The 24925-nt window shown below is 36.3% G+C and overlaps 1 protein-coding gene across 2 annotated transcripts in view; it reads right to left on the bottom strand.

Annotated features, from left to right (window-relative positions):
- Positions 1-24925, bottom strand: part of ZNRF2 (zinc and ring finger 2) — a 92838-nt gene that overhangs the window by 31164 nt on the left and 36749 nt on the right. The window contains exon 2 of one of the 2 annotated variants that reach the window (XM_082398022.1): positions 8750-8845. The exons of the other annotated variant lie outside the window; for it this stretch is intronic. Coding sequence (XP_082254148.1) covers positions 8750-8845 — 96 coding nt within the window. The remainder of the gene's footprint in view (positions 1-8749; positions 8846-24925) is intronic. 2 annotated transcript variants of the gene reach the window in all.

Raw genomic sequence — 24925 nt, 5'->3', positions numbered from 1 at the left:
CCTCTCAAACTCTTCCAAAAAATTGCAGAGGAAGAAACACACCCAAACTCACTCTACGAGGCCACCATCTTCCTGATACCAAAACCAGACAAAGATACTACAAAAAAAGAAAATTACAGACCAATATCACTGATGAATATAGATGCAAAAATCCTCAACAAACTACTAGCAAGCAGAATCCAACAACACATTAAAAGGATCATACATCATGATCAAGTGGGATTTATCCCAGGAAGGCAAGGATTCTTCAATATATGCAAATCAATCAATGTGATACACCATATTAACAAACTGAATAAAAATCACATGATCATCTCAATAGATGCAGAAAAAGCTTTTGACAAAATTCAACACCCATTTATGATAAAAACCCTCCAGAAAGTGGGCATAGAGGGAACCTACCTCAACATAATAAAGGCCATGTATGACAAATCCACAGCAAACATCATTCTCAATGGTGAAAAACTGAAAGCATTTCCTCTAAGATCAGGAACAAGACAAGGATGTCCACTCTCGCCACTCTTATTCAACATAGTTTTGGAAGTCCTAGCCACGGCAATCAGAGAAGAAAAAGAAATAAAAGTAATACAAATTGGAAAAGAAAAAGTGTAACTGTCACTGTTTGCAGATGACATGATACTATACATAGAGAATCCTAAAGATGCCACCAGAAAACTAGTAGAGCTAATCAATGAATTTGGTAAAGGTTCAGGATACAAAATTAATGCACACAAATCTCTTGCATTCCTATACACTAGCAATCAAAGATCAGAAAGAGAAATTAAGGAAACAATCTCATTCACCACTGCAACAAAAAGAATAAAATACGTAGGAATAAATCTACCTAAGGACGTAAAAGACCTGTATTCAGAAAACTATAAGACATTGATGAAAGAAATCAAAGATGACACAAACAGATGGAGAGATATACCATGTTCTTGGATTGGAAGAATCAATATTGTGAGAATGCCTATACTACCTAAAGCAATCTACAGATTCAGTGCAATCCCTATCAAATTACCAATGGCAATTTTTATAGAACGAGAACAAAAAATCTTAAAATTTGTATGGAGACACAAAAGACCCTGAATAGCCAAAGCAATCTTGAGGGAGAAAAACGGAGCTGGAGGAATCAGACTCCCTGACTTCAGACTATACTACAAACCTACAGTAATCAAAGACAATATCGTACCGGCACGAAAACAGAAATATAGATCAATGGAACAGGACAGAAAGCCCAGAGATAAACCCATGCACATATGGTCAGCTCATCTATGACAAAGGAGGAAAGGATACACAATGGAGAAGAAAGCCTCTTCAATAAGTGGTGCTGGGAAAACTGGACAGATACATGTAAAAGAATGAAATTAGAACACTCCCTAACACCATACACAAAAATAAACTCAAAATGGATTAGAGACCTAAATGTAAGACTGAACACTATAAAACTCTTAGAGGAAAACACAGGAAGAACACTCTTTGACATAAATCACAGCAAGATCTTTTTTAACCCACCTCCTAGAGTAATGGAAATAAAAACAAAAATAAACAAATGGGACCTAATGAAACTTCAAAGCTTTTGCACAGCAAAGGAAACCATAAACAAGATGAAAAGACAACCCTCAGAATGGGAGAAAACATTCGCAAATGAATCAACGGACAAAGGGTTAACCTCCAAAATATATAAACAGCTCATGCAGCTCAATATTAAAAAAAACAAACAACCCAATCAAAAAATGGGCAGAAGACCTAACTAGACATCTCTCCAAAGAAGACATACAGATGGCCAAAAAGCACATGAATAGATGCTCAACATCACTAATTATTAGGGAAATGCAAATCAAAACTGCAATGAGGTATCACCTCACATCAGTCAGAATGGCCATCATCAAAAAAATCTACAAACAATAAATGCTGAAGAGGGTGTGGAGAAAAGGGATCCCTCTTACACTGTTGGTGGGAATGTAAACTGGTACAGCCACTAGAACAGTATGGAGGTTCCTTAAAAAACTAGAAACAGAACTACCATGTGACCCAGTAATCCCCACTCCTCAGCATATACCTGGAGAAAATCATAATTCGAAAAGATACATGCATGCACCCCAACGTTCACTGCAGTACTATTTACAATAGCCAGGACATGGAAGCAACCTAAATGTTCAAGAACAGAGGAATGAATAAAGAAGATGTGGTACATATATACAATGGAATATTACTCAGCCATAAAAAAAGACCAAAATAATGCCATTTGCTGCAACACGGATGGACCTAGAGATTGTCATACTGAGTGAAGTCAGACAGAGAAAGACAAGTATCATATGATATCGCTTATATGTGGAATCTAAAAAATGGGTACAAACGAACTTACTTACAAAACAGAAGTAGAGCCGTAGATGTAGAATACAAACTTATGGCTACCAGGGGGTAAGGGGATAAATCGGGATATTGGGACTGACATATACACACTACCATATATAAAATAGATAACTAACAAGGACCTACTGTGTAGCACAGGGAACTCTACTCAATACTCTGTAATGACCTGTATGGGAAAAGAATCTAAAAAAAAGAGTGGATATATGTATAACTGATTCACTTTGCTGTACACCTGAAACTAAAACAACATTATAAATCAACTATACTCCAATAAAAATTTAAGAAAACAAAAAAACCAAACAAACAAAAAAACAAGTGTTTCTCAGGATTTCTTCTCCCCCATTAGGTAGAACAGGATGGCCAGAGTGGGCCCAAGTTGAGTATTACCCTTCTCCCAGGTCAGTTAGGCTCTGGTTAACAAGCTTCCCTTGAGGCAAACCTTTTTAAGAGTCCTCTGGCATATTTCAAGATAGTTCATTTTCCCTTCCCCCTGCCAGAAGGAGAAGGGTATTTTTCTCTGACATTTACCATGGGAACCTGGTTCAGCTCCTAGTGGTAAATCTTAAAATATTGTGGGGATCTCCCTGAAGTTTTTAAACTCTCAGATTTGTCCACACTAAGCCCCCAGCAATTCAACAATTACAGTCCAGATTTTCCTTACCCTGGCACTGGTTCCCACTGAGTCTGCTGCAGTAAGCTGAAACCCGTGACTCTATGTATTTGCCTGTCTCCACAGTCTGCGGGGGCAGTGGTTTGCCCTGTGTCTTCCCATCTCTTATGGATCTAAGAAGAGTTGTTGATTTTTCAGTCTGTTTGGTTTTTTACTTGTTTTTAGGACTGAGTGGCTACTTCCAGACTTCTTACATGTGGAACTGGAAACCAGAAGTCAATTCCATCTCTTTTTAGGAGATTACTGTATGTATGGTGGATCTTTCGTTACAGGCTCCATGCCACGTACCTCTCTATTACACTCTGTGTAATTTCCTCAGATCCATCTTATACTTTACTGATTCTCCTTGCAGCTCTGTCTAATCTGCTGCTTAACCTATCAGTTGAGATTTTAATTTCAGTGACTAATGTCTAAAGAGTTCAATTTTCATCTTATTCACAATATATCTTTTTACTTACTTCCTATTCATTTATTAATGATTTTAATGATTTAAAAACAAACATTTTGGGCTTCCCTGGTGGCTCAGTAGTTAGGAATCCGCCTGCCAATGCAGGGGACACGGGTTCAAGCCCTGGTCCGGGAAGATCCCACATGCCGCAGAGCAACTAAGCCCGTGAGCTACAACTACTGAGCCTGTGCTCTAGAGCCCGTGAGCCACGACTACTGAGCCCGCGAGCCACAACTACTGAAGCCCACGCGCCTAGAGCCCGTGTTCTGAAACAAGAGAAGTCACTGCAATAAGTCTGCACACCGCAACGACCCCACTCGCCACAACTAGAGAAAGCCTGCGTGCAGCAACAAAGACCCAACACAACCATAAATAAATAAATTTATTTTAAAAAATAAATAAAACCACTATTAGGAATCCACATTTTGTGGTTAAAACTCAACCACAAAAATTAATGCAAATAGATGAACAGAGTCATCAAATCAGACAGTAGATATCTTCCACAGAAGGCAAAGGTCACACAAACTCAGGCAATGATATAACTACCTCCTTATTTAAAATTCTGCTCCGTAATTGACAAATATATTTTTTAACCTTAATTATAAGAGACATGCCAATTTCAGAAAGCCTCCTGAATTCAGAAAGACTAAAATGTGTGTGTTGGAGTGCCGGGGGCGTGGGTGGGGGTGGGGGGGTGGTCTTAAAACCAAGAAAATGTAGTATGTAAGGCAGAAAGCAAGTTTGTAACTTAAAATGAGACCCACAACTGCCTGGAAAGCCAGACAGTAATCACAGAGGGAGAAAATACGTACTTTCTTGCAAACATGCTACACGGAGGAAAGCCAGGTCATTAGAAGACTACATGTGCGCATTGGAATCAAGCACTGACTGTCTGCTGCAACGTTTCTTCAACATCCAAGTAAGCAGATAAGACACACTCTCCCACCGACAGCACAAAAGATGAGATCCTTTTCCCTCACTTTTATTACAGCACAAGTTCGCTTTGAAATTGACTCAGTCTTAGGGATTGACATGTACACACTGCTGTATTTAAAGTAGATAACCAACAAGGACCTACTGTATAGCACAGGGAACTCTGCTCAATATTCTGTAATAAGCTAAATGGGAAAAGAATCTGAAAAATAGATACATGTATATGTATAACTGAATCACTTTGCTGTACACCTGAAACTAACACAACATTGTTTATCAACTATACTCCAATATAAAATAAAAAATTTTAAAAAAAAGAAATTGGGGCTTCCCTGGTGGCGCAGTGGTTAAGAATCTGCCTGCCAATGCAGGGGACACGGGTTTGAGCTCTGCTCTGGGAAGATCCCACATGCAGCAGAGCAACTAAGCTCATGCGCCACAACTACTGAGCCTGCACTCTAGAGCCCGTGAGCCACAACTACTGAAGCCTGCACACCTAGAGCCCGTGCTCCCCAACAAGAGAAGCCACTGCAAGTCTGCGCACCGCAATGAAGAGTAGCCCCTGCTCGCCGCAACTAGAGAAAGCTGCGCGCAGCAACAAAGACCCAACGCAGCCAAAAATAAATTTATAAAAAAAGAAATTGACTCAATCTTTCTTCAAAAATGATTACTTTAAAAGAGTAATATTCATCTTACTCTGTCCATAAAGTCAGTCTTCTTTCTGATGATTTTGAAAAGCTCTCTTTTGATTCACTATATAGATTTATAATTAACTCTCAGAAGACAAACTTATTTCAAGTTACACCTCCTTTGGGTGCACATGCGCACACAGAGTACTAACTACAAATAAAACAACACAAAGATTTCTTAAATACAGAGTTCAATCACAGAAGTCTAAAATGAAAACTGAACTTTATATGATGCAAAACATGCTATGATCCAGTAAAGTTTAAAGACCAAGAAAATCAAGAGTAAAAATTTGCTATCAATATTTATTTCACTTTTGTTTGTTTTGAAGTACTTAAGAAGATGAGGAACAAGGAAATAGAGACTCTATGCTTGCAACATGTATATTATGTTCATAAGACCATATATCAAATTACTAGGTCCATGAACTAAACAATGAAGTCCATGAAAGAGGGGTAAGTATATGAAGCGGGCAGTCTCTGACTTAAGGGCTATCTATCTACGAACACTCATTGTGTCATTCTGAACTTTTTTTCCATTCTGCCAAAAATACCACCTGCAAATACATAACCACTCACATCACTCTGAATCATTCCCTACCATGATTGCTTTGGGCCTCCTACCTGAACTTCTGCTGAGCCAGTTGCCTAAATCCTGAGAGCTTCCACCTGGCGAGTCAATTTTCTTCTTCAGTTGCCAGGACTTGGGTATTTGAATATATTACAGACTAAAAAACAATAAGAAAGCTTCTGTGGGCTAGCCTGGTAAATCAAACCAACATTCAGAATATCATCTCTGTGACTATGAATTTGAAACTCCAAATCACCAAGTTATATTCAAATTTCTGGAATTCATCCTATTCAGGAGTTTGACTATAAATAATATCCAGCCTGAAAAATAAGCCCAACTATTCTCCTTGCTAACTGTGAATGTCTGTAGACAGTTCAATTAATATACATTTAACAAATAAATTTAAAAATTATAGATCTAGCTACTTTAGGAAAGGCTGCAAAAGGTTTTAGTTAATAAGCACTACACTGAATAAAATTCTTGTTTGAGTATTAACGCAATTTAGAGACCCAATCTCTCTAATGCATCTCTCTCTACGAAATCAACTTTTAGGAATTAAAATATGAAGCTGTGAGGAGTCCAGCTGACTAAAAAGATTCCATTTCAGGATTCTCCAACTCACCTTGCTCTAAACTTCATAATAATCCTACATTACTGCTTAGGTGTTAAAGGGGCTGGTTCTCACACAGGCTCATATCCTTGATAGATCAGATTTTGGTGACTGAAGGGTAGCAGAATATGCTACCCTAAAATATGCTTCTTTGGCATAAGGATTATTTTTTAAATGACTGAGAAATAGCAGACTCAAGAGAAGCTCTGAAAGTAGAAGTTATCCTTCAGTAAGGGAAATTTACATTTTTAAAAAACTCTTTATTTTATATTGGAGCATAGTTGATTAACCATGTCATGATAGTTTCAGGTGTACAGCAAAGTGATTCAGTTATACATATACATGTGTCTATTTTTTTCCCATTTAGGTTGTTACATAATATTGAACAGAAGAACTCTCCATTTGCAAGGGTGTCTTCCTTCTCACTACCAGGAAGAGAAGGAGGGCTGCTCTAAATCACAAAGTTTACTCCAAGAGAATCTTCTCAGTGGAGCAGGCACTAACCTATATCCGTGTAACAGACCTCTTGTTTGTCATGATTTTCCTGGTGACCCCCCACAACTGGCCTCCCCACCCTCATTTTCTTCTTTGTCTTTAGCTGAAGATGCTATTTAAGCCCACACTCTAAACCACCTTGGAGATCAGCTCATTTTTCCCCTGGGTACCTCCTATGTACACCAGGAGGTATACTTGTTAATAAACTTGTATTTGTTTTCCTCTTGTTAATCTGTCTTTTATTACAGGGATCTCAGCCAAGAACTCAGAAGGGTAAAGGGATTATTTTTCCTCCCCTACAGGCCTCTGCCTTCAAAACCTTAGAATTCTCCTAGCCTGTGATGGGAAAGTACATTACCAATCTGCCACCTCTATCTAACCTAAACCCGTCAATCACAGCTCCTCCTTCTTTTAACTCACAGTTGGCCACTGTCCACATTTAAAAAATTCAAGAATCATATATGTTTATAAAGAAGCTGTTTTTGCTTCTTGTTGTGAATGTTTATAGACGTAAATCTATAGGTAACAAATTAAAAAATTTCAGGTCTAACTACCTTAAAGTAGGTAGCCATTCTTAAAAATGGCTGCAACTTTATTTACTTTTTGCATTAAGTTTACTAACTTCTAAATTGGAATACTGTCAAATATTTAAAACCTGAATTCTTGGATCACAGTATCCCCAAGCAGAAGGTTACATATTGCTTTTTAAGCCACCAAACAAGTGATCTAGTAGAAAACTTTAATGACTTGAGCACAGTTAAATCAGGAAATTAAAAACTGCCAAATATCAACACATAAAAAGACTATATCCAAATACACTACACAAAAAGTAAATAAACAGAATACTAAGATTATATGCAAATATATTATATGGTAAAAGGAAATACACTTGGCTTTTAAAATTCAAGGCCTGAGTCTTAAGATTTAAGGATATTTATTTTAAAAACACTTGTAATAAACATAATAATTATGGAGGGTAATGATAAGATAATAGAGTAAGTATAAGAAACAAGCCCAATCAATTTTACCTCAAATTTTGAACCTGAATAAAAATGTCTTTTATTTCTTAAGTAACTAAATCTCAATTAGATTATGAAAAGTAGCCAATTTCCTAATGCAGAAAGGTTTATATATAATAATCAACAGGTATATTTACTATTCAAAGGGAATGCTAAAAGCTACTTTTACTTATACACTGGAAAATGGGAAAAAGTGCTCAATTATTACAATAGTGTGGCTGAAGCACTACCTTATCAAGACAGAGATTCCTAAATCATTTTGCAAAAAAGCTACTCAAAATAACGTGTTCACTTCAGTGTTAAATTTTACCCCAACAAGATTTCTGTAATCTGAGGAGAAATCTCAGATTATTGACCAAGTGTTACTACATTGATTAACCTTTGGTTGATTCTAGGCTGTAGGATCCATCTGTTTTATTCATTGCTATATTCCAAGTTCCTAACACTATATACCTCATACCTGACAGGTACTCAAAGAACATTTGCTGATCAAGAAGTCAATCTTTCAATTGGCTTCATTGTTTACTGGTACTCTTCTTACTCATTCTATTTCAAACCAAATTTTACATTTGAAAAATCTAAAATTTCTCCACAGATTTTGAAGTTTGTCTTATCTATAAAATTCTGAAAAAAGCTCTCATTTTTCCTTTATTTCATTCTATTCATCTGAAGTCACGAATGAACTATTCCTTTTTTTTTTTCCAAGTCTATTTCAAAATGTACCAGGACTACACTGAAAATCTCTCCTATGGTTTTGAGTATCTGGAGATTGTGGTCAGGTAAGAATGGCACAGCCAAAGCACCACACCTAATTAGGATACCAGTTAGCTCAGGGCTCATAGATAGTCCTTCCCGGCCTTTTAACTTTTACCTGAAACTTGAAATTCATAAAATCTAAGATAATTCTAATTTAAAGTATTATTTTAAAGCACTGGACTTACCATTATAGGTTATTCTTGGCTTTGTTAAACACATCACAAGATGCAAATCCATTTCATCTGAGGGTACAAATTTTGAGCATACAGGACACTTAAATCCTAAAAAGTAAAAGAAATCCATGTTACTTCACTATTTTGAATATCCAACTATGCTTTTTAAAAAAGCAGGGAAGAAGAAGAATTTCAAACTTCAATATTACACTTACACTAATACACTACCTATGTGCAACTTAAGTTGGGAAAACAGTTTGTGACTATAATATCTGACTTAAATCAGTTTATAAACAGCATCCGATTTCAAATAAAACAAGCTTAAATGAGGAGAATTTAGTTCACTACAAAACTCTCGCACCCTTTTCTAATGTATGGGTCCAATCATTCTGGTTTCTAATTTTTTACATTAATCTGAACTTATGATTTCATTATAATAGTTGTGTATTCTGACCATCCTTGCGGAAAGTACCTTTCCCAGCTTGGTTATAGTACACCTTGAGTCGCAAGGTTTTATAGCTAGGTAGTACCTTAGAAACTATTCTACTCCACTGACCTTTTAAAAATTTATCTGATGAAGAAAGTGAAGCCTTTCACAGAACAGCAAAATCAAGTCTAGAATCTATCCTGACTCCTAGTATAGTGGTCTTACGGCCATACCATGCTACTAAAGTCACAATGCAAACAGAAAATAGCACCAAACAGCAGATTTCTCAGTCAATTTTGACACAAATATTAGCTAGTTTCCTACAATATTCAATCTGTACTAAGAATTTGCCTGAAGTACTCTATTAAAAGTAAACTGGTAGACTGAAGGAAGAAATGTTATACATTCAGCTATATCCTGCTCCCTCACTTACCAAGGGTAACTGTCCATCCATGGTTCCTTGCTGCTTCCCTGCTGACCTACTGCTTCCTTCTCCAACATCCCCAACCTGCTTGAGCAGTGAACTGATCCAAGAAAGTCCATTTATGGTTTGGTTAGGAACAACAAACCAGGGTGGCACAAAAAGATGGTCTGGGCCAATTTGTTTTTATTGGAAATATGACTTAAGAAACAGCAAGAGAGTACACTGGTCAGCTGTAGACAGCTGAAGCAGAAAGGTCACATGTAGGTAAAGGTAAGAGAGACTGGGATGGGGTGTCTATTCTGTAGGCTGAATTTGTAAGAGAACAGAAACTATCAGTAAGCACAGGAAAATGGTTCACATGGAGATCTTAGAGCAGATGTGCAGAGAGGAGCAAAGTGCTGTGAAAGACAACAACTAATAAGAAGGGTGGTGAAAAAAAAAAAACAAAAACCAAAAAAAAAAAATCCAGTCCCTAAAGCTGCCTCAGATTCTGGTAGCTCTACTTCTAGTACATGTGTGTTCTTACAGACACTCTCCTCCCTTTGTCGTGACATGAAACTCACTGCAACCCAACATGTCAGACTAGAGTCATACCTCGTGCAAAGCTTTACTGAATATGAAAAGGTTTTGGCATGGGTACTTAATCCAGTTATTCGACTTCTTAAATGAAATACATGTTTTTGAGCACTGTTTTTCACACTGTATTAAATACATTTTAAAAGAAAGGAATAAAGGTATGTTTACTTCCCACTTCTTCAAAACCACCAAAATGAAAAAGAAGAAAAAGCAAAAGGGATTAATCTAAAATTAAACTACAAAATAGCTATAATCCCCAAACACAGACTATAGCAATACTGCAAAATATGGATCAAATGGGGAGAAGACAAAGAGACTCTCAAGCAGCATTCCTATTTCCAGGACCAATAACAATCTTTTGCTTAAAATTGTAAAAACTTTCTTCCCTTGAAGTTACACAGGACTTAAAAAAAAAGGTAACCAATTTTCCAACTCCTGATCAAAATCATCTAAGTACTGGCACATAAACTCTAAATTATCAAACAAAAGTGCAACACCATGAACCACTGAGAGCCATCCAACTGCCCACAAAGTAGAGCCTAAGGAGAGAAACTGTATGTATAAAGAACCACTGCATTTCTAATTAAATACAATAAATTGATGTGTTTCTTTCTCCTTACACCTAAAACCTACTAAAAGTGAGAATAAATATAACAAGATAAAGAACTTGAAAGGAGACAGCAGCAGATGAGAACAGATGAAGGAATTAACAGGACTGAGAAAACAGACGTCTTAAGTGTCTGCAGAAGTAAGCCAATTCTCACTACATAATTCTCAAAGGACTCAGGAATCTATACCTCCAATAACTTCCCAAGACAATGATGAGGCATGAGGTTAAAATCCAGACTGACTGAAAGACTTAATAAAAAAGATCCCCAAGTCTCCAACCCATGACATATAGCCAAGCAACTACAGTTCCCCAAATAGAGCAGGAGAATGAAGGTCTACTACAGGAAAATAAAGACCCAAAATAGACTGGCTTGAGGACACCAGGCACAGCAAGGGGAAGGGAAAAAAACAAGGGAATAAATAAATATCTATGTATGGAAAAGGGCCCTTCCCAACAATCTCCTTTTCTCTATCTCCACCAAGAAATTGGTAGAGTCTTCTCTTAAATCAAAAGTTCCACAGAATGAAACAGCAAGAGATCCTTATCTGTTGACAAGTCTTAAGTCTTACATATAAAGCTTCCAAACAGCTTTTCAGGGCTTCTCTCATAAACATAATGCAATAAAAGAAAAAAATTTGCACATGAAAACACAGCAGAAACAAATTCAAAAGACTAATGAAAATATTTACAACTCTTATCACAAAAGGACAATATCCTTAATATACAAAGAACTCCTAAAAAATGAGGAAAACCAAACACCTGTTAGAAAAATGGGCAAAAGTTTTAAACAGACATCTCACCAAAAAGAAAGATATGCAGCTAACCCTTAAACACATGAAAAACTGCACAGTGTCATAATGAAAGAAGCACTTTCCTCTCAAGTTCTTCTGTTTATTTCTTTACTCTCATTTTAGTGTGTTGAGGAGGGAGGAAAGAAACACATGTGTTTAATTCACTCTTTTTAACTAAAAATCCAGGTGGTTCTTTGTACATACTGTTTTCTCTCCTTGGGCTTTACTTTATCTCTACATTAAGATATCATTACTCATCCCAGATTGGCAAGAACTCAAAAGTTTGACAACACATGGTTGGTGAGGCTGTGGAGAAACACGTACTTTCATATGTTGCTAGTAGGAGTGCAAAATCGTACAACCTCTACAGAGGGTAATTTCACAACACCTAACTAGATTACATGTATATTTACCTTCTGATCCTGCAATCCCACTTCTAGGATCTCTCCTTGAAGGTATGCCCCCAACAATACCAGAAAACACATGCACAGATAGAGGATTATGGGAAGATGGCAAAGTAGGAAGCACTGAGGGAATCTACCTTCCCACCTAGACAAAAATTGAATGGGTGGAATTTGTTTGAAGGAACTATTTTGGAAGTCTGGAATCTGTTGAAGGCTTGCAACTTCCAAGGGAAGGAAGCCTTGGACAATACATTGCAGTTAATTTCAGCTCTCAGCACAGAGGCAGTTATCCTTCCCCCCATCCCAGCCACATGGCAGGCAGTGGTGCACTTGTTCCTGGAGCACCTTGCACACAGATTACAGGAGTGAGGGTAGGCAAAAAGAACCCTGTGCTCCAAATACTGGGAATCTGCGCTCTGACTACTGATTGCTGCTTCTGATCCAGGAGGTACAGACAAAGAAAAAGGCAGTCACTGTTGTTGGACCTCCCTCTATTGTTGTAAGCCCCTTCCCCTCTAGCTGAAGAGACTTCAAGGGGATTTAAAGGGATTGTGCCTCTCTGCCCCTCTTCATTTTTCTTTTTCCCCTTTGGAGAGCCAGACATTAAAGACTAGCACATTTCAAAACAATTGGTTATATGAGGAAAATTAGAAAGTGACTATGCAGATTCAGGAAGAAGTCCGAAAAGACCTGAGAAGTTTATACCTCAGGCTGATGATCCTTAGCACAGAGACAGCCTACAACACCCAAAAAAACAATAATAAAAAACAGCAGACCCCAGGGAAGGGGCAGAATCTGATTTCCAGAGTTACATTATTAGATTTAAATGTCCAGTTTTCAGAAAAAACCAAAAAATAAGGCATACAAATGAACAAGAAAGTATGGCCCATTCAAAGAAAAAAAAAATCAGCAGAAACTGTCCATGAAAAAGAACTGATGGCAGATATACTAGAAAAAGACTTTAAAATGCCTGTCTTAGAGATGCTCAAAGAACTAAAGAAAGGTGTGGAGAAACTCAAGAAGATGATGTATGAACAAAATATCAATAGATAGAAAACTTAAATAGAAACGAAGAAGAAATTCTAGAGCTGAAAAGTATAATAACTGAAATGAAGAACTCACTAGAGGGATTCAAAGGCAGATTTGAACAAGGCGAAGAAAGAATCAGTGAACGTTAAGATAGGACGATAGAGGAATCGTCCTCTAACTCTAGAGGATAGAGTTATCATGTCTGAGGAACAGAAAGAAAAAAGTTTGAAAAAAGTGAACAGAGTCTAAGAGAGACCTGTGGGACACCAACAAGCAGACCAAAATATGCATTTGGGAGTCTCAGAAGGAGAACAGAGAAGACAGTAGAGAAAATATTTGAATAATAGCTGAAAACTTCCCAAATCTGATGAAAGACATGAATATAAACATCTGAGAAGCTCAACAACCTCCATGTAAGATGAGGCCACATCAGGATACATTATAATCAAACTTTCAAAAGACAAACAGAAAATATTGAAAACAGCGAGAGAGAAGTGAGTCATTACATACAAGGGATCCTCAATAAGATTACAAGCAGATTTCTCATGATATACTTTGGACTCCAGAAGGCAGTTGGCGGATATATTTAAAGTGCTCAAAGGAAAAAACTGTCAACTAAGAATCTTATATCCAGCAAAACTTCTTCAAAAGTGAGGGAGAAATTATGAAATTCCCAGATAAACAAAAGCTGAGGGAGTTTGTTACCACTAGCCCTGCCCTACAAGATATGTTCAATGGAGTCCTACAAGGTGAAATGAAAGGATATTAGATAATAACTCAAAGCCGTATGCAGAAATAAAGATCTCTGTAAAGGTCTTCAGCTCAAGAGAAACTGTTTACAAGGTGCTGTACTGGAGGAACTGCACCTAACAAGCTTCAACCGTATCTGGACCTGACTTAGATAACAAGATCCTGGACTTCAAATTGATCCCTTAATGGGATGAGACTGTCTGGGTCTTAGGAACAAAGTGAGTACGCTTTACATATGGAAGGGATGTGAGTTATGGTTGCTAGAAAGCGCACTAGCAACCTACCTATATAGAAAAATATATACATACACACACACACACACACACAAACATTTAGCTCAGTCCACTAAAAGAGCCTAGAAGCAATGACACTTCAGTAGCAAAAAGGATCCACCCCCAGATCTTGGGTTCTAAATATCATTCCCCACACAAAAAGCTATCCAGAGATAGCTGCTATCAATTTCATGTATCCTGTTCCTCACATTAAGGAGTCTAATTCTTCTCCCCTTGAATCTGGGTCAGCCTTAATAAGTTGCTTGATCAATGGAATGCATAACTGATATTCTGGGATTTCTGAGATAAATCTTAAGATGGCTTGCAGCTCCCATTTGGGCCTTTTGGGATGCTCACTTTGGGGACATTCCTTCTCAAACCCAGCTGACATGCTCTGGGAAGTCCCAGGCACACAGAGAGGTCATGGGTAGGCATTCCAGCTGACAGCCCAAGCTGAACTCTGAGCTAACAACCAATATCATTAAGTTCCAGGCATACTGAGTGAGCTACCTTGAATGCTGAGTTACTCTGACTTTCAGATGACTCCAATCCCAACTTCCAACTGCAACTGCCTGAGAGATCCCAAGTGGGAAGCCCATCTACTGGTCCTACCTTACTCACAGAACCTCAAGACATAATACATTTATGTTTTAATTAAAACACACACACACACACACACACACACACACACACAGTAATTTATTGTGGCACTCTTTGAAACAGCATAATATTGGAAACACATAAGAGATTCGGTGAATAAACAATTATGCATCTATGTAACAGAGTTACTACACAACTATTAAAAAGAAATGAGAACAGTCTCTATAGACTGGTATGAAGAGATACCCAGGCTACATTAAGCGGAAAAAACAACATGAAAAAGCAGGCATGTGTTACGCTAGCTACTAGGCAACAAAGAAGAGTAACTAAGAATACATGTGTATGTGTATACCTGCAAAAAGAAAAACAAGGAAGGATAAATTTCAAATTAAGGTTTACAGGGGCTTCCCTGGTGGCGCAGTGGTTGGCAGTGGGAATCCGCCTGCCAATGCAGGGGACACGGGTTCAAGCCCTGGTCTGGGAAGATCCCATATGCCACGGAGCACCTAAGCCCGTGTGCCACAACTACTGAGCCTGCGCCCTAGAGCCCACGAGCCACAACTACTGAGCCCATGCGCCTAGAGCCCATGCTCTGCAACAAGAGAAGCCACCACAATGAGAAGCCTGTGCACCGCAATGAAGAGTAGCCCTCGCTCGCCACAATCAGAGAAAAGCCTGTGCGCAGCAACGAAGACCCAACACAGCCAAAAACAATAAATAAATAAAATAAATAAATTTAAAAAAACAAACAAACAAAAAAGGTTTACATACATGTTACCTACAGGTGGTAAATGAGAATGTAGTGAAAGAAAAACTTAAAGAAGGTACTCCTGAGTCCATCCTTTAATAAAGTTTTTTAAAAAATATTTATTTATTTATTTGGCTGCACCAAGTAATAAAGTTTTTGACTTTTGAACAATGTTAATAATATATGTAGTCAAAAATTAAAAATAAAAAAGGATGAGGAAAGTCCCTAGTAAAAGTAAATATAAATGGAAACAAATGAACTTAACTATATATCAAATAGATACAAAGAAAAATATATACATACACACACACACACACACAAACTTATTTAGCTCAGTCCACTAAAAGAGCCTAAAAGCAATGACACTTCAGTAGCAAAAAGGATCCACCCCCAGATCTTGGGTTCTAAATATCATTCCCCCCCACAAAAAGGAACCAGGGATCCTTGAAAAAATGGCTGGTTCTAAGTCTGGGGCAGGGAGTAAAAGGTGAGCCTTGAATATCTTGTTGTGCCAGATTAAGGAAGTGCTCAAAAACTGATATGGACACACAAAAAGGCACAGAAGCCAGTTTCAAAGGGCTTCTCCCTGTCAAATTTGGACAATCTAAACATCAAAATGGATGACATAATAAATATTTTAAATTTAGTAAGAATGCAAAAGTACAAATGGATAATTACACATTCTGAAATATCAACCCCAAATCACTTAATTAACAAAGATTAAAAGGTACTTTTAAAATGGAGAAACTGGCTGACATTACCTTAAACAAATGTCTAAACTTAGTATCACCAACAAAAGGGCAAGCTGACTATCTGTGCTCCCTGATATGACACACTGAGAACATGATACTTAAGTATATTACTGCCAAATATAATTTGAACCTAAGTATGAGGAAATTTAGAAAAAGCCTCCAACATATAAGATGTACACCAAAACAAATTAATAGAAAAGGGAAACTATGATAAAACAGTCAATGCAGAAAACAAAAAAACTTCAACACTGCTGACACCCCAAAAATCTTATAACTAATTAAAAGATTTCTATTTATTTTTGTTTCTATTTATTTAATTTTGTTTCTATATATCTGTTTTGGTGTCCACCTTATATGTCGGAGGTTTTTTCCAAATTTCCTCAATTGTCCCAATAATTCAAGATGATACTACATCCAAGAAATAAGAACAGGAGGCTATAAAACTAGGAACAGAGAAGCAAACAAAAGCTCTGGAAAATTAAACTTTTGGTAGAAATTAAGAATTTGAATAGATGGTTAGAGTATTAACTTTGAGGTAATAATGATGCCAAACCATAATAACAATTAACATTTACTATGTACCAGGAAATTATCTAAGCATTTTGGATGAATTAACTTATTTATCCTCACATCCTTTGAATTAGGCACTGTTATTCAATATTAACCCTATTTTACAGATAAGAAAGAGAAAGGGTAATTAACTTATATAAGATCACACAGTTAGAAATTGGCAATGCGGAATTCAAACAGGCCTTCTGGATCCAGAGCCTAATTCTTAGCCTAATCCATTACTCATCTTTTTTAATCTCTCAGGAAGTAAAACCAAAAGTCAAACAGGAGAGTAAATAATAAAATAAGAAGATCAATCCAGGTGGTCTAACATCTAATCAGCTAGAAACAGAATTGAAAAAAGAGGAAGAAACTATCAGACATAATTTCCCAAACTGAAGCTCATGAGCATACAGATTGAAAGAATGTACCCATACAACAACTGAAAATAAAGAGCCATACCAAAGTACATTACCAGGAAATAACAGAGCATTAGGGAATAAAGAACAAAATCTAAAAGTTTTCAAAAAGAAAAAAGATCAATGTAAAGTATCTAAAACAGTTTCCCAGACTTTTATATTCTGTCTTTCAAGACAGTAATATTTTTGGAGAGTCTAGTCCAATTGTTTTTCAAAATCAGAATGGTGTTAAGTGTTCTCAACAGCAACACTTGAAAGAAGATGTGAAGCAATAACTTCAAAACTCTAAAAAAACTATTTCACTTAGACTATATATACAAACTATTACATATTCACACTTGATTGATAAAAACATATTTTCCTGATTAAAAAAGCATCAAAAACTTTCCTTCCCATGTGTACTCTTGAGAAATTTCTAAGAACATGTGATCCACTAAAACAAGGGAGCAAACAGAGCAGAGGAAAACAAGACAAAGACACCAAGATCAAGGAAACAAGATCTCTCATAGGAGAAAGGTGAAGGAAAGTCCTTGGATAGTTGTATAGCAGGTCTGGAAGGTTATTAGTCCAGATTGTAAGGAGAGTAGACTGCTCAACAAGGGGGAGAAGGCAGAGGAGAGGAGGACAGAGAAGGGGAAGGGAGGGGAAGGGAGGGGAAGGGAGGGGAAGGGAGGGGAAGGGAGGAGAGGGAAATGCACGGGAGGAGGGGATGGGGGAGGAGTAGGGAATGAACTGATAAGGTTTCTTGATGTGTTTAATCATGTGGAAAACAGTACTGTACTTAGTTTTATAATTCTTTGGGCAAGTTTGGGAAAAACTGATAGGAACTTAGAAAATTAAGTAAGCAAATAGATGAGGCAATTATTAACTATGAGACAAACACATAAAAGGAAATGTAATCCACAGTCATAAACAATGAGCATCAATTTAAGCAAACTGTCATTTAAAAGGACATTCAAAAGGTAGAAGGATAAAAATAAAGCCAGGTGAGGTATGTAAATCCTCATCTTCCATAATAGGCAGTTAATAGTTAGCATCTAAAGTAAATTAAAAACAGGAATATAGGCACATTATTTATAAATAGTAATATTCAGTAAATATAAATAGTCATACTTATAACCAACTAAAGTAAATGTTATAACCAACACCTACAAGTGTTGAAAATAGGTGTCCTCAGAAATTAAAAACTCGGAGTTGGGGAAGGTTGATGCAAGAGAACGATGATTTTTATTATAAGACTATTTTATATTTTCAAAATATATACATATATTACATTAGTTTACTTTTTAAAACTATTTTAAAGGAAGAAAAGCATAGAACATATTAGCCAAGTGAAAATGTTTCTGTAGGAACATGTCTCAACTGAAGCTGTAGGCTGCCCCAGATCACTTCCTCTGCCCCCTCTCCCCCGCCCACACACAATGTCTTCACTTACAACAGGCCCAACTAGAATTGGCTCCATTCTTTGATGAATAATAAGAAAGAATTCATTATGGGACCTAACCATTGAATCTACTACTTAAGGAAAACAAAAACATTAAAAAAGCAGATAAATTAGACAACTCAGAAAATTAACTCAAGAAACAGCTGTCATAGTTCAGGAAATAAATTAAATATAACAATATACCGGTAACAGAAATAAAAACTACAGAAGAATCAGAAGGAAGTAGAAATAGCTAAGGATAACATCACTGACATGGACTGCAGACCTATGAAAAACAAAACAGAGATGACAGTGATTTGAAAAAAGATGAAATGTATGGAAAACAAAAGGCTAATTGGTTCTCTCAAAGAAGAGACTTGAATCCAAAGCACAGAACAAAATTACCAAAGATAGTAAAAGAAAGAATCCTAGTGAATATCTAGACAGAAAATGTAAGATGTCTACAATAGACAGTGAGGATGGCAGAAATAATACTGGTCTCAGAATTATCCACAGAATAATACAAAGATTTTACTTGGGACACATTTGATGTGTAGGGGGATGGGGGTGTCTTCAGAACTCTTAAAAAGGGGAAAAAAATTAGGACTCAAGTAATCTATATCCTCAAAAGTTCAAAGACTCAAGACCCAATCAAGATCAGAAAGAGAAAGACAAATATCGTATATTAACATATATATGTGGAACCTAGAAGAATGGTACAGATGAACCAGTTTGCAGGGCAGAAACAGAGACACAGATGTAGAGAACAAATGTATGGACACCACGGGGGGAAAGCGGTGGGGGGTTGGGGGGGTGGTGGTGGGATGAATTGGGAGATTGGGATTGTCATGTATACATTGATGTGTATAAAATTGATGACTAATAAGAACCTGCTGTATAAAAAATAAATAAAATAAAATTCAAAAACTCTAAAAAAAAAAGATTCCACATAAAAGTGAAAGAAAAAAAAAGACCCAATCAAGAGATTAAACAAAATAAAGAATTCAGGAATGGACAAGCTGTGGTGTTTTATATATATATATATATATATATATACACACACATACATACACACACTTATATGTACATATACACACAAACATGCACACATACACTGGTACTACACTAGACACATTATTACTTATTTAATTGAATAGGTATAAAGAATGGTAGGAATTATTGCTAAAGTATATAAATATTAGGAATGTCAACAATGTAAAAATGATATAGCTAACAAAAATTGAGATGAGAATGGTATGATCTTGTTGTGTATAAAAGGAACAAGAAAGACTGGGATGCAAGAAGAGAATGAACAGTAGAAATGACCTACATCACCCTGTTCTTTTAAAGCTAAGTACGGAGGTACTGAAATACTATTGTTATTATTCTCTCTCTTCTACCCTAGAGAACTTCTAGGTTGTCATCAAAACCCCACACAGGAGTCACCTTTCTCCAAGAGTCTTTCTCTAAAGGCTATAGAATGCTCCACCTCAATGCTGATTTAATCATCCCCTCCCTTTGTATCTCTTCTGTACTTTGATGATACTTCCAATACTGCAATATAGCACATGGCACTCTAATTACTTACTTGTATGTCTATCTTCCTTACTAGCTTTAATGGTCTAGTGAAAATACAGTCTTTGAAGTCCAAAAGACCTGGGTACAGATGTGGATATGTAGTTTCTACTACACACAAACTATGTGACCCCAGGGAAGGCAAGTACTTAAGTCCTCCAGGTCTGATTTTTTCCCTATAAAACATTGATAATATCACTTACATACTGGCAATCTGATGAGGATTAAAGATTACAATAATGTATATAAAGTGCCTAAAACATAGTAGGTATTCAATAAACAGTGGCTATTATTTATTGAAATTGTCCCTTTTTTAACTTTTAGACAATTCACTTACTCTTCGTTACATTCTTAAAACAGTACTGTTCTAAAATGACATTCTTTAATGGTAAAATCCAGATTCTTTGGACTGAAGGAAAACTTCCTGTAACAATTCAATGAGATGTACCTGCGATATCAAAGTTACTTTATACAGTAAAATAAACACCAGTAGCACCAGTAACTGTGAATACTTACCGTTTTCCACTTTGATGACTAAGGCAAAAAGATTCTTTATATTTCCTGTGGCCCAACCCTAAATTTACTTAGTATTTGTACATTTCCTCCTTCCACAAGCAAAAAGGATTGCTCCTACACCCAAGTCTGGTAAATATAGTAGGCCCTCTGTATGAGCAGATTCCATAGCTGCAGATCCAACCAACTGGGATCAAAATATTGAGGAGGAAAAAATATTCCAGAAAATAAAACTTGAATCTGCCATACCCTGGCAACTATTTACACAGCATTTGTATTGTATTACGTATTACAAGTCATCTAGAGATGATTTAAACTGTGCATAGGTTATATGCAAATGCTACATCATTTTTTATATAAGGGACTTGAGCATGGGTGGATTTTGGTACCCATGGGGGTCCTGGAACCAATTCCCCTGTAGTCACCAAGGGACACTGTACACCAATCAGCAGGAAAAATCTGCTACCACAGTCAGAATTTGTTGGGTAAGACTAAAGATGAAAGAATCAGGTCCTATTATGAGATTTAAATATCAAATCGTCACTCTACAACTGCAAACAAGTCATCTAAATGCACTTGCTTAGTTGATAGTTACAGAAATACAAAATAAAGAAACCAGCCAGAAAGGGTCATACTGGAAAAGCTATCCTCTCAACCACTACCAGAATTCAGGGGGAAAAAATAGGAAGATAAACTGTGCTGGCTGCTGTGGAGATAAAACAGATGCCTGATTTTAGTGCTCTTCCACTTCAACCTTTATTAAAAATCCAAATATTCTGCCCCTCCCCAGGTGTGCTCACCCTTCTATTACCCCCCAGTGGGTATCGATGTTCTCTACCCAAAGCTGGCACTCCACGTTACCCAAAATCAAAACTATTCATCTACACTTTCCTTTAAACAAAGCTCTATTCCTTCTAATCTCAATTAGGTGATTTAACTAATATAATTTCTAAAGAAAACTATAGGCTTAAAACTCCCTTAGGTATATGTGCACTGAAAGTGACAGATAATGGAATGAATCAATAACAGAGGACTGTATTCTGGAGATTTTTACAGCAGGTGACCTCAATTTGCTACACCAATCTCTCCAAGTAATACAAAACAGTAGTTGCCATTTTCTATCTTCAATATCAGAAATGAAGAATATTAAGCTAAAGGAGTCTACAGACTGTCTTGGTCTAAACTGCTCATTTAAAGAGAAGAGCAGTCTAAGTGCAAAGAAATCAAGTGACAGAACTCAGCTCTTCTGATTCCTAAGCTATCAAGCTTTCTACCACAGCATCCTGACTTGTAATCATCTTTTACATTACTGCACACACACACATGCATACCGTGTTTTCCCCTACACTAGACTTTTTGCATAATCACTATTACCCTAATACAAACTTGGTGCAGGCAATTTAATCCTCTTCTTCCAAAAGAATACACCCATTCATACCTCTATGCCTTTGCTCTTAAGTCCATATACCTTTTCTCTTATGTATTAAAAATCTACTCCCATCCCTTCAAGCCCAGATTGTCTTACTACCTCAATAAAACCTTTTAAAAGAATTCAAAACCATGTCCTTCTCTGTCCTACTATATTCCATTTACTGATAACACTCATTTGATATATATCAGCAGCTACTACATTTCTTCTGTGTAGATTTTATCTCCCAAGTTTGATAATACCTGTGAGACAGAAACTGTATATTCTTCTAAGTATTCTATACAACCACCCTGCCCCAGCATCCAGGTAGACCTATAGTCAAGACTCGATAAATATATCTAAATGCATGCATGTATGAATGAATTGCATAGCTGACCTGAGTTCTACACAGGCAAGAGTGGTACAATTAAAGGCAGATTAGGAAATTCTAATTACTGGTAATTCTAACTGCAATTTAATAGTCCTAAGCATTGTCTGCAGGAATAAACTGCACTCCTTTTTTTTCAGAAATTTAGTTTAAAGGTAAAATTCTAAACATGCCAATAAAAAGAAAGGTAAATAAAGCAACTTCCATAAGCAAAGTTTCATACAGTATATGACATACAGCAAAAGGTCTGGAGTGTAAACTGAGATCTCATTTGCCAGTAGGACATGTTCAGAGCTTGGCAAATACAGAATTATCTGATTTGAAAAATTTCCTCAGAAAATGTAAGCCAGTTTACCTAAAAAAAACCAAGATGAGCTGTAGACTCTTTTCTCTCTATCGTGGTTTTCTAATTGGTAAAACTTCTGCTACAAGAAAAAAGATGCTCAAAAAGTCAAAGGGAAACAATTAGGTAAAATCTATATTGTTTAAAAATGACAGCTACTTAATAAAAGACAAAAATATCTCTAACAAAACTAAAATGGCAGGATAGCAAATGTTTCCACAAGATAGTAGAATACATTTTTTACCTTGCTCAATAGGCATATTTCCCAGAGTAAATGTTTAAATATCTAATTCTATAAATCATCGAAAACAATCCTTGAGAACCTACAAAATAACATCAGTGTATATCAATTTGCATAATGAACGTTACTGAAGAGCTTAGTTTATGTCAGGATCAGATTTTAAGTCCATTAGGGAAAGTCATTATTTTCTACCATGTACCCACTTGTGATAATTCTGTTACTTTATTATTTTTTCATATACTATCTTCTTAAAAAGAACTATTTCCAATGAGAATGGAAAAAGGAAATGGAGCAATTTTAAGTGAAAATTATGATCTATGTTTTGTAGTCCCAAAGCCATTAGTATGCCTATTATGACACTAGCAGACATTCAAATACTGGATTGAATGAAAGGCTATCCAAAGAAGTTTTATTTTTTCATGTTAAATATGAGCACACTGAAATGTTTCATAAAATATTCTACAAAGGTACTTTAAATATGTCCTGAAGGTTTCTTTGTAGTTTAAAAAGGGGGGGAGGGTATAATTTCTTTTCCCTCTTTTGGTTCCTGATTTTAAAACAACAAAAATACTTATGGTTTGGACATTTTTATATGCTTTATGCTGAGTTCACCTAACAATGACCTCAGTGTTGTTTAAAAAGAGCCACTTCTCCATACTCACTATAGTACTCCCATGTAATTTAGATACAACTTTATGAGAATGTGACTGGGTCCGAAGGGAGCATCTACTCTAATCTTCTATAGATACGAAAATCCAGAGAAGTAAAAAAATGTTGCCAAAAGTTATAAAACAAGTCAGCAGTAGGGCCAGAACTAGGGCTCTTTTCATTACACTCCCCAGTCTACTCATCTACCAGACCTCTCCCATAAGCATCTATAACCAGTTAAACTAACAATTTACAATACCTTATACATAAAAATGTTATAACAACCATTCAACCATTGTAGGGGATCTATTTTGAACTTGTTTGTTTTCAGAAGAGGTGATATTCCTTGTGTACAGTGGCAAAATTCTACAAAATGAATGGCTAGGATTAAGAACATACACCAGGAACCACAAGCAAATCAAAATCCATACTGGGACCAATTACTGGACATCTTAAAAAATGTACTTCCCATATTTGGGAAACTGTTCAGAAACCCAGAAAAATTATTGGAGATTCAATAATTTTCCTCCACCAACTGAAAAAAATTTTGTAGTCATAAAATGAAAGAAAAACATGTCTTTGGCATGTTTATGTCTTTGGCATAACCACAATCTTAAACAACACTGCGAAGATGCCCATCTTTTTACTTTTGTTTCCTATTATTTATTTTTCAGTATTTTATTATTCTTTTTATTGTCTTCTAGCTTATCAACTCTCCGTCAACTTTTTTCTCCCCCACCCCACTCCCCAAAATATCCCATTACCTTTATTTCTCATCCTATATTTTGTCTTTTTTATTGTCTAGACTATTTTAAATACATACAACCTACAAATGTGATAGATTAGAGTAACTATATAAGATCTTAATGGAGGGCCACAACTGAGAGAGAACGCTTCTCTGTCACTGTAATTTGTGTGAGCCCTGTATTACAATATACATAGAAAGATAATTCTGTTATGGAAAATTACAGCTTTATTAGAAAATAAAGATCTTCAGCAACATGGATGTTTTCTCTGGGAAGACTAACAATTAGATCTTTCTCTTTTAAACTTGTATGACTGAATTAAGAAATTAATCTACCTTACATAAGAATGCCAAATAGGATACAATTGTCTGCTCTTTTTAAACACCTGGAAAGGGGAACAGAAGAACCAAACGATATTCAGAATGGTAGAAAAGTAAACAAACTACGGTAGTATGCAGCAGGTCTGCTCCTGTGGAAAATTAAATAAATTCCATGTGGCAATATAAACAAGGTGTCCTTAATTTATGAGTATGAGTGGTAATGCCAATAACA

Source organism: Balaenoptera borealis (genome assembly GCF_965194805.1).
Source record: "Balaenoptera borealis genome assembly, chromosome: 7".
NCBI classification, from domain to species: Eukaryota; Metazoa; Chordata; class Mammalia; order Artiodactyla; family Balaenopteridae; genus Balaenoptera; species Balaenoptera borealis.
Note: the sequence above shows the minus strand (reverse complement) of the source record. Positions and strands in the feature narration are given on the sequence as shown.